Consider the following 14,657-nt stretch of genomic DNA (forward strand, 5'->3'; position numbering starts at 1 on the left):
CCCTGTTGGCCAGGCTGGTCTCCAGCTCCTGACCTCAGGTGATCCACCTGCCTCGGCCTCCCAGAGTGCTGGGATTACAAGCGTGAGCCACTGTGCCCGGCCTTGATTGGGTTTTTTAATACAAGACTTTGAGAAATTAAAAATTCTGCTTTGGGGGCCTTCCAAATTTCTCCTTTTCGTGTTGTGCAACTGAGAATGCTGAGTTTAATAAATGCACGTCAGGAAACCAGAAAACTTGGAGTTGATTCACACCCTTTAGAGAAACATTTTAAAGTGCTGAAATATATTAGATTTTCACAGTAACACCGTTTTGTACTTCCTTTTAAAAAGTTTATGTTTTGCTTTGTATAATTAGTTATAAGTTCATTATGATAAAATTTTAAGGTTTTTTCCCCATCTCTCATAACAGGATCATAGCTTGTTTTCTCAAAATTTTATGTAAAAGTGTCTTATTTATGTCTGCATTGACTAGGTTGTGTTCTTTTTACTTAACATATGAGAGTTTTCTTTCTTTCTCTCTTTTCTTCCCTTTGGAGTTATTGTTTGACATCTCCATGAAAAGAGAAGGCAGTGGAGATAATTGACATCAAAGTTAATACTAATGTTTATGTTACAGATTAAATTATTAAGGCTGTAAATTTTATTATACATTATTTTTTTCTGTGGCATTATATGAAAAGTAATTCTTAGATTTGACTCTTAGAATTCTTTTTATTTCAATTCATATAGCATATTTACTTACTTGTTTTTACTCTCACAAATGTATTTTTAGGTTCCGATGATTCTTGTTGGTAATAAGTGTGACTTGGAAGATGAAAGAGTTGTAGGAAAGGAACAAGGTCAAAATCTAGCAAGACAATGGAACAACTGTGCATTCTTAGAATCTTCTGCAAAATCAAAAATAAATGTTAATGAGGTATGGTCAAATATACTTACAGTGGCTCTTTATTTGAAGTACAACATTGAAGATGAACAGAAAATGTCTTAACCCCAACTTAATATGTACTCAGGGTACATAATGATGTTACAGGACAAAAAAAAAAAACCTCTTATGTTAAATGTATCCATGTAGTAAATAAACAACAATACTATTTCAGTCTCTATTAAATACTTGTACATTGATATGTACCATGAAAAAGGAAGACTGGACAGAAAATACAGGGATAGGGAAGACAGATTTAAGACTTCAGGTATATGAAAGATGTTATGAAAAAAAGAGACTAAAATGCCAAAAGGCATGCATGGTTCTTGAAAGGCTCCAAGTCATGTTGTAGAGCAAAAACTTACAGTTTTTAAAAGGATTTTTTCTTTGTGTGATGGTAAATGTTCTAATTGAACTAAGTTAAGGTCTCTGCAGCTCCTTCAATTATTTTAAGGAGCACAATATTAACACTCCCCAAAAAATTTGAGCTTGGCAGTTATAACACCTGATTTTATTCTCATTCCTTAGCTGAACAATTCTGGGGATTAATTTATATCCATGGAAATTTCTGTTTTTTCAATTTACTTTTTTATTTTTGCGGGGGGAGGTGTTCCTCCTGTAAATTAAAACAAATTAATGTATTTGCAGATCTTTTATGACCTAGTGCGGCAAATTAACAGAAAAACTCCAGTGCCTGGGAAGGCTCGCAAAAAGTCATCATGTCAGCTGCTTTAATATACTAAATGCATTGTAGCTCTGAGCCAGGTATGTTCACTTATCTTTCCTCTAACTTTTAATCACTCAACCTTATTAAGGGCACTCTGTCATGAAAGCAAGTATAGAATTCTTTTTGTTGGTTCTGAAAAATAAATGGTTTATTTTTATAAGATATCCATGAGTTAGTATGCTGTCTTATTAATTAAAATATTTACCTATCATCATGAGTAAAGTATTCTTTTTTTTTGTTTTTGAGATGGAGTTTCGCTCTGTCACCCAGGCTGGAGTGCAGTGGCGCAGTCTCAGCTCTCTACAACCTCCGCCTCACAGGTTCAAGCAATTCTTCTGCCTCAGCCTCCCGAGTAGCTGGGATCACAGGCATGTGCCACCATGCCTGGCTAATTTTTGTATTTTTAGTAGAGACGGGGTTTCTCCGTGTTGGTCAGGCTAGTCTTGAACTCCTGACCTCAAGTGATCCACCCACCTTGGCCTCCCAAAGTGCTGGGCCACCACACCTGACTAAGTGAATATTCTAAATAAGTTCATTCTGTATACTGGTTGGTGCTGGCAATACAGTGCTGAACAAGACCAGCCTTCTCTCCTTGACTCTTAATTACTTTAAGCTAATTCAGGTATACTGAACGAAAAAGACAGTTAATTGCAAAACATGATAAATTCTGTATTAAGATAAATACAGGGTAGTGTTGCTAATAAAAACCCCTAACATGGCCAAGTACAGCGGTTCATGCCTATATTCCTAGAACTTTGGGAGGCTGAGGCAGGATTGCTAGAGGCAAGGAGTCGAAGATCAGTTTGGGCAACATAGCTAGACCCCATCCCTAATTTATTTATTTATTTATTTATATGTATTTATTTATTTTTGAGACAGAGTCTTGCTCTGTCGCCATGCTGGAGTGCAGTGGTGCAATCTCAGCTCACTGCAACCTTCACCTCCTGGGTTCAAGCAATTTTCCTGCCTCAGCCTCTCGAGTAGCTGGGATTACAGGCGTGTGCCACCATGCCCAGCCAACCCCATCCCTAATTTAAAACACACACACACGCACGCACCCCACCCCCACCCCTGAGATGTTCATCATGCACCAGTCACTTTTTTTTTCCCGTTCAACCTTTAAGTTCCAGGGTACATGTGCAGGATGTGCAGGTTTGTTACATAGGTAAACGTGTACCTTGGGGGTTTGCTGCACAGATCTCTCTCATTGCCTGGCACATACTTAACACTCAGCTGTTAGCTGCTGTTTGCCAATGATAATGGTTTCCTCTTCACCTGTCATTAAACTATTGTTAAACTGTTTGTTTATTCTTAAGAACCTTTGATATTCCTGACTCTTGTTTCTTCCTATGTTAATTGATTCAGTGCTGCCATAGCACTTTGATTCTGTATCTTTTTAGAGTTTTTATTCCCACCTTCCATCTAGGGCTTTCTGTTTAGTGATATATCATCTCATTCTGATATCCTGTAATTCCTGACCACATGCCCATTCTTAGCAGCACACATGTGCTTGAGCTCACACACTTCCATCTGTCTTTTTTAATTTGCAAGTCTGCTAGGATTTAGAAAACTTGATTGCAAACCTCGTTCAGACTCAGAATGAGGACCTAAAGTTCTAGGCATTTGTGAAAATTATTTCAGCAGCCACGTCTATATTAACAACTCTTCGGAGCTTGTAACAAGTCTGATCACCAGGAAAATAAAATAGGAAACATTTTTTAGTGCAGGCATGTATGTAGAAAATTATTCAAAGTACATATTTAACAGTTCTAAGTTTACTTTTTAAAAAACTTTACATGTGATTTTAGTATAATACCAACTTTTTCTGACATCAGTCTTAATAGAATGTTTAAATGTGGAATTTAGAAAGTATATAACGTGATTGTAAATCTGTAAAACACCATCATGAAATAAATTCTACTTGTCTGCTTCTCTAAACGAGCTTTTTAGCCACTCTTATTGAAAGAGTAAGGAAGAACTTGATTATCTGATACTAGAAAAAAAATGGTTAGATGTGCATTCTATACTTATGATCTAATTCTAGGATTACACTACAATTGTGTAAACACAGGATCACCCATTTTGTTAATATTGCTATCTGACTTTTTAATCCTAATTCTAGTAAGGTTGACTTGACTAACAATTTTAATGTGATTTTTTCCTTTTTAATCCTTGGAAGGTAATGCACAAAAATGTGCACAAAGGTACTTTCCCTTTCTGTTCCTAAGATTTTCATTTAACTGACTTTCAAGAGGGCAACAGAATAGACTTCATCTTTTTGGAATGAAAAGATGAAAAGGTCTGCCATTAATTGTGGTACATTGCCACTAATGTAATGCCTAGAACAAGAACCTAGATTATATTAATTTCTAACACTTTTAAGACTTGTTTTCTTAACTGTTTCCTTTTGGGTTTTTACTTTTTCCAGCCCATGTTTTTAATTAATTTTTTTCCTTTTGACAGGTCTGAAGAACTGTTGCCCAATTCAACAGTGCCAGCATTCCAACTTTGTTAAACCTACCAACATCTTAAATGGACTTTCCTGTGGTGGTACCCTTTAAGAGGCGGATGAAAGCTACTATATCAGTTTGCACATTCTAATCACTTTCCAGTATCACAAGAGAGATTTTTACTTATATAATAATCCTAGAGTACGCAGCTGGTAAAACCAGAGGCTACATCCAGTATTACTGCTAAGAGACATTCTTCATCCACCAATGTTGTACATGTATGAAAATGGTGTACTGTATACTTTAACATGCCCCATACTTTGTATTGGAGAGTACAATAATGTAAATCCTAAAAGCACCACTATTTTAGCATAATAAAAGAAAGTCCAAAGAGCTCCTATATAGACTACTCCAGATAACTTCGCTTCTTTGATACTTGTAGCTTATTGTAATTTTTTTTAAGAAATTCAAGGTCATTATTATTGTACAAAATAAGCGCTTTGATTAACACAGCTATATAGTTTTTTTAATTTTTAAAAAACCTGTGGAGACAGTGATCTTGTCTTTAAAATATGATAGTCCTTTCAGTATAATGTCTTAGATTAAAGACGTTGCCTTTAATATCTGTTGGGAAGGAAATGTCCAGACTTTTCAAATCTCTTATTATATGTTTCCTTTTTTTGTTTACATAGGGAACAATGTTTATAGTCGTGTGTACAGTGGGGGTCTACAACAAGAAGTGTATATTTTCAAACAATTTTTTAATGATTTAACAATTTTTGTAAATCATTTTCAGGCTTCTGCAGCTGTAGATTCTCACTGTGAATCCCTTGCTTGCTCATGCATAAGTGTATTTGCAATACCAAATATACAGGTTTAGTATTTTTGCCTGTTAGTGATCGTTTCACATGTGTAACGTTTTGGTTGAGATGTTAAATGGTGGACGAGTACTGTGGATGTGAATGTGGGAAGTAATTTTAATCATATGTAATTGGTCACAAGGCCTAATTTGCAGTAACTATTGCTGTTTTATTTAACAATGCCTTGTTGCTTTGTATGCATTAATGTTTGGATGTAAAGATTGTGTGTCTATCCAACAGGGAGCCACAGTATTTAAATTGACCAACCTAATGTTACAACTACTTTGAGGTGGCCAAATGTAAACTAAAAGCCTTAATTAAAGTGGTGCAATTTTGTATAACTTAGCATCAGTAGTTCAATAAATTTGGATTGCCATGCAAGGGCTTGCATTATAATTACTTGCCACTTGAATGTGTTTTGTGTAATGTTTTAACAGTGCTAGTAAATAAATATGGGTTTACCCTGGTTTTAATTGTAATAGGTGCATTTTACACAGCGTGGTTTCGTAATTTAACATTTGGGCAACCAGACTCATTAATTACAGGAATAAGTAAGCAGGGGGTTTTCTGGTATTGTTCGAGTATCCACATAACCACCTTTTGAAGTTTTCCTTGAGAAATAATTTTGTAAATCAAGCAGTATTACTTATGAACAGAGCCTTTGGGTAATGTTCAGTAGCTCTTTGAGGAGGTAGGTAAAAGAGGAACGATTTAAAATACTTTGATGGATGTTACACTATGAATTTTTTAAAATATAGGATGAAGTTAGAATATTGTGGTTATAAAAATCTGAGTGATGTGGATTAAGCACTTTTTAGAGAATTGATATTTTTCTTAAATATGCTATAATTGAATTCTTCTGTAAGAACTGAATTCTTACAGAATTATTTTTAAAGTGTAAAAATAAATTGTAAAGAAGCTCTTCACACAAACTTTTTCAAAGTATTTTCCAGCTACTGGAGTAATTAATTAGTGATAATATCTAATAGAGGGGTATCTGCTAATTCCCTAAATATACACTGTTTGAATGATACATTTTTAAAGGCTTTCATGTTAAGAAGTCTGATTCTTTACAAAAGAGACTTGTTTTTGGAAGAACTGGTTTTATTTATATTCATTTGGGAAAAAAATTAAGCCCAAAAAACTGGGACTGTGAAACACTAAAATTACTTCAATTTAGTATGTCCTGTTACATCCGTTGATACTGCCATTAATTCAATAATTACTTTTAATAAATGTTTGCTGCCTACCAGCTATGTACCAGGCACAGTTGTAGGCTCGAATAACTAAATATTCATTCACTGGACAAATTAAGTACTTAAGTATAAAAATTGTTCTAGGCCTAAGGATGTAGCAGCAACCAAGGTCAACTATGAAATGCTGTCCTCCTAGAATTTATATTCTATTGAAGAGTTTCTCAATCTCAGCACTATCGATGTTTTCTATTTGATAATGTATTCTGGCAACTCTCCTGTGCATTATAGGAATTTTAGTATCTGCCCACTAGATGCCAGTAACACCACCCCAGCCTTCAAGTTGTGACAACCAAAAATGTTTCCAGACATTGCCAGATGTCCCCCAGTTGGATTGTTGGGGGACGGGGGAGGTGAACTTGGAGGGCAAAATCACCCTGGTTAAGAACTACTGCTCTGGTGGGAAACAACACATTAGTTACAGATGAATATTAGGGTTACAAGGTGGATGGTTTACTATAGTGAATAAGAATATAAACTTTGGAGCCAGACTTCCTGGGTTTTTAATCCCAGCTCTTCCGCTTCCTACTATATACCTTTGGTTGGGTGCCTTGGTTTCCTTATCTATAAAATGAGAATGATAATACCTACTTCATAGAAGAGTGAAATGAATGCCAGTGCTGTCTTCTAGAGAGAGAGAGATATATATATATATATAAAATATATATATAATATGTAATTTTTTTTTTTTAATGCTGATTGGAATAAGGCTGTGGTTTGGCAAAAAGCACCATTTTCTCCTATACAAAATAGTAACTGCAGTTTAGGAACACAACTCATGTAGACTGACTTTTCTGGTGCTTAATGGGAAAATACTAAAATAATTGAGTCAGAAAAGGCATGAGTTCCTTTGCATGTCCCCGAGGACACTTGGAGAAACTTGAGTTTTAGGAGAAAATCAAAGTGGTCTTTCACTTACATTTTTCTAAAAAGTGTAAAAACCCTGTATTGACTTTCTTGTTGATTCAGTTATTTCTTAAATGTAAATAGCTCATCTTTACCATATATGGGCATTACAAATAGAAATTTTTAAAATTCCATTTATAAAATGAAGTTTTGCCTTGTTTTTTTACATCATTCCATCTTTAGTTGTGGGACAGCAAACTTAGAATCAAAACTCATCACTACAACTTTTCTTTGAGGTAAACTCTTAATCTGTGTTTTCATTGAATTTAATCTCCATCTATTCTGTCTCTTTTTAAATATTGGAAATGTAAAAGGGAGTTACACAGTGTTTTACAATTAATAACTCTTACCTTAGAAACCTTAGAAGTGTTTGCAGGCTTGTCTCATCTGTCAGTGAGCCTTAACATTGTGATTTGTAAGACTAAAAATTTTTTTTTCTTTTTTTTTTTTTTTTTTTTTTTTTTTTGAGACAGAGTCTCGCTTAGTCGCCCAGGCTGGAGTGCAATGGCGCAATCTCGGCTCACTGCAAGCTCCGCCTCCCGGGTTCACGCCATTCTCCTGCCTCAGCCTCCCGAGTAGCTGGGACTACAGGCGCCCGCCGCCTCGCCCGGCTAATTTTTTGCAGTTTTAGTAGAGACGGGGTTTCACCGTGTTAGCCAGGATGGTCTCGATCTCCTGACCTCGTGATCCGCCCGCCTCGGCCTCCCAAAGTGCTGGGATTACAGGCGTGAGCCACCGCGCCCGGCCAAATTTTTTTTTTCAAACAAAAATCAGCCTGGGCAACAGAGACCCCATCTCTTAAAAAAAATAATAATTTTTTTTTAATTAGCTGGGCATGGTGGTGCATATCTGTACCTGTAGTCCCAGCTATTAAGGAGGATTGTTTGATCCCAGGAGATGGAGGATACAGGGAACTGTGTTTGCGCCACTGCACTCCCACCACGGCAACAGAGTGAGACCCTGTCTTAGAAAAAATCAAAAGATAAGTAAGTCTGTTCTATTTGTTACAGTGCATCAATACATTTGATTTTCCTTTTTTTTTTTTTTTTGAGACTGAGTTTCGCTCTTGTTGCCCAGGCTGGAGTGCAATGGTGCAATCTCGGCTAACCACAACCTCTGCCTCCCGGGTTCAAGTGATTCTCCTGCCTCAGCCTCCCGAGTAGCTGGGATTACAAGCATGCACCACCACGCCCGGCTAATTTTGTATTTTTTGGTAGAGATGGGGTTTCTCCATGTTGGTTAGGCTGGTCTCAAACTCCCAACCTCAGGTGATCTGCTGGCCTCAGCCTCCCAAAGTGCCAGGATTACAGGTGTGAGCCACTGCACCCAGCCTAATCAATACATTTGATATTTCAAGAATACATGAGAGAAGAAAAGTAGATTGAGAACAGAACTAAACGTTTTATGTTTCCTTGACTATTGGGAGGAAAATGGATGAGTCTGTTGGGATACCTGTTGAAACAAGACTACTAAACAGATTAATCAACTAATTCCTTAGGCTTGACGTTAGTTTATCTTTGAAAAGTGCTTATTGCTAAATAGGTCTGTATTCTAAATGCTGCCTTCTTTTAAAAAAAAGTATTCCACATTACACATATTTTAAACTTGCTTCCTTAAAACATCCTTGTTGGTGGCCTGTAGGTTACTGACCTTTATCCAAAATTAGGGATATCTACCTGATTTTTGTCTCTAAGAATCAATAAATCCATTCAGTATTGTCTACCGTGTTTCAGGTGCTGTTTACAATATCAAGAGGTACAGCAGGGATTTTCTGCCCACATGGGGAAAACACACAGCAAGTGAACAAAGCTCTATTGGTAACGGTTTGTTAAACTTTCTAAGAGCTTTCCATTGGAGAAAATTTTAATGATTGAAAAGTGAGCTATCATTTTTCATAAATTTTTTTATTCATAGGTAATCTAATTTTTCTGATTTCTCCAAAAGGGTATGAAGACAGTTTTTACTATATTTTACTGTGAACCTAGTTTAACCTGACTTTCCTTACAGACCCACATAAATGAGACAATTATCCAAATTCAACATTTGGGTCAAAATGCAGGGTTTTTTCTGAAAACTAAACAGCACATACATATATTACAGGATTTTTATGTGAATAATATATTCACTTAAGTCAGGTTTCAGTTTTTAAATAGGCAGAGATCAAAAGCCTCTGTTTTTGTCATCTACCATTATTACCCTTTCAAATTTCTATTTATAGTCTGGTAGTTATGTCCCCTGTGGGCACTGATTTCAGAACAGGAAATTCTATTACTGTCGAACTCTTTAACATGCAGTGCAGTAGGTTTGGAGCAGAGGAGAGTAGGAAGGAGTAAACGATATGGTAAATCCAGTCTCTAGCCTGGCATGGTGGCTCACACCTGTAATCCCAACACTTCAGGAGGCCGAGATGGATGGACCACTGGAAGCCAGGAGTTCGAGACAAGCCTGGCCAACATGGTGAAACCGTGTCTCTACTAAAAATACAAAAATTAGATGGCCGTGGTGGTGTGTGCCTAGTAATCCCAGCTACTCAGGAGAGGCAGGAGAATCACTTGAACCTGGGAGGCCAAGATTGCAGTGAGCTGAGAACACACCACTGCACTCCAGCATGGGCAACAGAGACTCTGCAAAAAAAAAAAAAAAAAAATCCAGTCTCTGCTGGCAAGTCAGTGATGGGAAAGACCAGTCAAACTATCAAATCTAGTAACTTGTCTAACCGTAGTTGGCTCTTGTTCCATTATCCATACTAAAACAAGTGACCCGTAGTAAAAATTGTATTTTGCAAAATATATGGACTGTTTGATTTATATTCCCAACTATAACATCTAGTTAATTATTAACAGGTCAGTATCAGATTTCCTGAGCAAATCAACAAATGATGAAAAACTATGTGACTAGCAGAAAAAAATAAGTGCGTGTGGTGGTGCTTTCCTGTAATCCCAGCTGCTTGGGAGGCTGAGGCAGGAGGAACTCTTGAGCCCCAGTGGTTTGAGGCCAACATAGGGAGACCCTGTCTCTTAAAAAAGAAAAAAGTATCTTTTCCCTACTGGAAATGGAATAGAATCGGATGGGTATGGTACAGCAGGTAGTTGTGGGGAGCCCTCTACTGTTCTAAATGAGACTAATAGTAAATGTTACATAACTGAAGCAACAGATTTGCCAGATGTGTGAAAGATAACCCAGAGAGGGGTAATGGTGGAGCCAGGATTAACACAGCCAGTTTGTCAGCTACCTCTGAACCTGTATTTTCAGTGCACAGTCAGATTTGAATGGCTGGACCTTGGAGTTATTGACATATTGGAGGCAACTGAAACCATGAGTGTGAATGAAATTATTTTCCTAAGAATTACATGGGGTTAAAAATAGTAATAAAAAGGAAAGCCTGGCCTAAACAGGCTTGGGATGGGGAGAAGGGTTGGACTACGACACGGGCGGAGAACAAGGCAAATAGCTGAGCAGCAATTGAGAATTTCTTATGGCAAAGAGCAAAATACTATTGTTCCTCTTCTAGTATGCTATAAACCAGCAGTAATTTTATGCTCTAAAATGTTTCATTATTTTTATCACTCTGTATATACTTGGTGGTGAATTTGCTACAAATGTAAGGAGATGATGGGATAGTTTTTGGAAATACCATCCTCTAATTAGTACCAGGTCTATGTATATCTGCAGCAACTATAAAGTCTGTCTCAGAGCCAGTATTGGCAAACTTTAAAATTCAGCTGTAACAAGATAAGTCATCTTTTTTTTTTTTTTTTTTTTTTTTTTTTTTTTTTTTTTTTTTGAGATGGAGTCTCTGTCTCACCCAGGCTGGAGTGCAGTGTCGTGATCTCAGCTCACTGCAACCTCCGCCTCCCAGGTTCAAGCAATTCTCTGCTTCAGCCTCCCGAGTAGCTGGGATTACAGGCACCCACCACCGTGCCCAGCTAATTTTTCTATTTTTAGTAGAGACGGGGTTTCACCGTCTTAGCCAGACTGGTCTTGAACTCCTGACCTCGTGATCCACCCACCTCAGCCTCCCAAAGTGCTGGGATTACAGGCATGAACCACTGTGCTCGGCAAGTCATCTTTCAAATACATGCCTTTGCAGTATTTCTCTACTTCCCCAGTAATGTAAACTTCATTTTCTCTCAATTTTCATAAGTGGTATTTTGTTGCTTTACCCAACATATTAGGGAGAAAATTCTTCTTTTTAATTGGATTCTCATATGTTGATCTATTTCTATTGTTTTCTTAAAAAAATTAGTGTCCTAGTTTAAAAGTATGTATTAGTTTCCTAGGGCTGCTGTAACAAATTATCACAAATTTGGTGGCTTAAAGCAACAGAAATGTACTCTTTCACAGTTTTGAAGGTCGAAGGCCAAAATCAAAGTGTTAGGATGTACTCCCAGAGGCTCTTGGAGAGAACCTGTTCCTTGGCATTATGCCACATCACATGTGCCTCCATCTTTGTATCTCCTCCTCTGTCTAATCTTTCTCTTACAAGGACAATTGTTTTGACATTTAGGGCTTACCCACATACTTCAGGATAATCTCATCTCAAAATGCTTAATCACATCTGCAAAGACACTTTTTTCAAATCAAGTTAACAGAAGTTTGGGGGTTGGGATGTGGACATATCTTTGGGAGCCATTAACCTACCAAAACATTGTAACAATTTTTCAGTACCAAAGACTAGTATGGGTCTGCTCCAGGGTAACTCAAAACATTCTGAACTGAATCAGCAGACCCTCAGGTCTCCCTAGAGAGATCCTGAGGACCTAGGAAAGCCCCAGAATTAAGCACTCTACAAGCATTCCGAGGGAAGTCTGGGATCAGGTGAGACTTTAATTAGAGTCCATCAAAGGTTTAGTATGGACTAGTTCTACAATTCCAGAAGCAACACACTAGGCATGGAATACTGTTAACCATTGTCATCCCACAGAATTACCTTCTACTTGTGTCAGTATATATTCTGCCTACTCTACACATTTTATATTTATCAATGATGACAGAAACCTCCTCCCTTTTACTTAGATCTAATAGTAATATAACAAACGTATTTTCTTTTTCATTTTCAGACATATCTAGAGGGTTTTCTCTTCATCTCACCTGTTACACTTTTAATCAGACACATATGATTCATATGAGAGAAAAGTAGTGTTTCTGAGACCAAATGGTGGTGTTTATAAGATTTTGCTTCTGCACTGAATTCAATGTTTTATTTATTGCTTGGTTATTTTTGTTTTTTAAGAAATGGGAGGAGTGTCATATCTAGAGGTACATGAAAAAAAAAAGTGGGAGGAATGGACAGGCACAGAATTAAATGATAAAAACTCATCTCGTTGGAATGAAGTACACTGAACATTTGAGGAAGTTAGAGATTAATTCAACCCAACGGGTTTTGGGGTTTTTATATGTGTTAGTACATTCAGCATTAGGGTTGGGTTTCTTGTCTCTGTAATCACTTCTCAAAAATGAATTTGGGCTTCTCCAGATAGCCTTTTTATCCATTTATTATTTCAAGTAACAGTATAAGGAAATTGTAACCATTTGTGTGCTTTACATGTTTAAGATACAAACTTACAGTTCCCAGAAGTCGATTCAGTCATTCTCTATCAGAGCTGTTGTGGAAAAAGTTCTCACTTCACTTACTCATTCCTTTGCATTTTCCAACTTTAGTAAAGCATGACTTCATGCCTTGGATCATACAGGATTTCAACTGGAGATTTATAGTCTATTTTGTTAGAATAAAAAGCAATAATACTTCCTGAAATACATCTTGGGCTCCTTGCAGAAGCTGAACTATCTGGTAATTACTATTTAGCAAACAGCTAACAGCTAGCTCTTAATTTTTCAGAAATAAGAGGACATCATTGGCCACTATCATACCACTAATTTTATTCCACCAATGCTTTCACAGAGGATGTCACCAAAGAAAGAAGTGGCGCCGACTACCCCACCCCCATCCTTCCACTCTGAACCAGTACAGGATATTCTCATGGTCAGGGCATTCTCTCCTTGGCAGGATGTAGTTGATGACATATGCAGAATTAATGACTTGGTTGCCCTAGGCCCCCTGCCAAGGCTTTTGTTCAAGGGAGGGTAAAGAGGACAGGTCTCAGGATGTCATCCAAACAGGATGGATACAGAATGCCAACCAGGTTAGCCCTGGCAAATAAGACATTTTACAGTGCCACTACCTACCTCCATACTGTCAGAGGAGCCAGTTGCACAGTGTTGATCTCCCTAAGACTATTATAACAAGGAAGGGGTTTTTTTCTTAGCCCAGTTACTACTAAAACTCACTCAGAGGAGCAAGTGGAATTTGTCACAATTGGCTCAACTGCTTTATCTCACTTTGAAAAAGAGAAGTTACAAATTCTAGTAAGCAAAAGATATTTTGTGACCAGGTCTCCCTGACCTGCACAAAATAAACTCTACATGAGTTAAACCAAAACAGATTTAATGTCTAACCTTAAATCTAGTTTGACATTAACTTCTTTTCCAAAGAGAAATAACCTTAACAATCTGAAATCATCCCTATGCAGACTTGCTCGACTCTTCTTTTCTGCCATCCTATGAATCACAAATAGAAGTTTAAGAAAGCTGTCATTTAGGCTCCCCAAATTCAATTAAAATGGGGAATGATGAAAGAATAAGAAAAACCAGCAAATGATAGCTTACTTATTCAGTTATTTGGCCTGATACAGCTTCAAAGTGACATTTCTAGATTAAAGAACTGATAAGCTCTGAGAGTTGAGAAATAATAATACTAGTTATGTCTTGGACACCCTAAGATGTGCCACCATTGCTCTAAGCACGTTACATGTGTTGTTTAACCCTCACAACAATGCTATGAAATAGGGGCTGAGTCTCCTAATAAAGTTAATGAACGCATTATATCAAAAGAATGAAATTTTAAATACAGATACTGGAAAATAAAATTATTTTTGATGTATTATAAATGAATACCTTGAAAGCTCAAAAAAATCTATTAGAAGTATTCAGGAGCGGCCAGGCGCAGTAGTTCAAGCCTGTAATCCCAGCACTTTGGGAGGCCGAGGCGGGTGGATCACGAGGTCAGGAGATCGAGACCATCCTGGCTAACACGGTGAAACACCGTCTCTACTAAAAATACAAAAAACTAGCCGGGCGTGGTGGCGGGCGCCTGTAGTCCCAGCTACTCGGAGGCTGAGGCAGGAGAATGGCGTGAACCCGGGAGGCGGAGCTTGCAGTGAGCCGAGATCGCTCCACTGAACTCCAGCCTGGGAGACACAGCGAGACTCCGTCTCAAAAAAAAAAAAAAAAAGTATTCAGGAGCTTAGGGAAGTAGCTGGATATAAGATAAGCATGCCAAAAATCAATAGCGTTTCTTTGTATTTATAAAAAATACCGAGAAGTTGATATGATAGTAAACACGACAGACAAAAACTAAATGCCTTAAGGTATAAGGTTAAGAAAGAACTATTATAAAATCTTATTGAAGGACATAAGTCAAGATCTGAACAAACACATTGAATGGGAAGATAATATCATAAAAATATCAATTCCCCCAAA

General features: G+C 37.3%; 1 protein-coding gene across 18 annotated transcripts in view; it reads left to right on the forward strand.

Annotated features, from left to right (window-relative positions):
- The window catches only part of RAP1B (RAP1B, member of RAS oncogene family), a 50,828-nt gene extending 45,473 nt beyond the window's left edge, over positions 1 to 5,355 (forward strand). For 17 of the 18 annotated variants that reach the window (XM_077953062.1, XM_077953067.1, XM_077953060.1 and 14 more), the window contains 3 exons: positions 773 to 916; positions 1,571 to 1,687; positions 4,113 to 5,355. In XM_077953062.1, coding sequence (XP_077809188.1) covers positions 773 to 916; positions 1,571 to 1,657 — 231 coding nt within the window. In that variant the 3' untranslated portion in view covers positions 1,658 to 1,687; positions 4,113 to 5,355. The remainder of the gene's footprint in view (positions 1 to 772; positions 917 to 1,570; positions 1,688 to 4,112) is intronic. The other variant, NM_001198678.1, reaches the window with a different exon arrangement.
- The last annotated feature ends 9,302 nt before the right edge of the window (positions 5,356 to 14,657 follow it).

The sequence above is a fragment of the Macaca mulatta genome, chromosome 11, assembly GCF_049350105.2.
Source record: "Macaca mulatta isolate MMU2019108-1 chromosome 11, T2T-MMU8v2.0, whole genome shotgun sequence".
NCBI lineage: Eukaryota > Metazoa > Chordata > Mammalia > Primates > Cercopithecidae > Macaca > Macaca mulatta.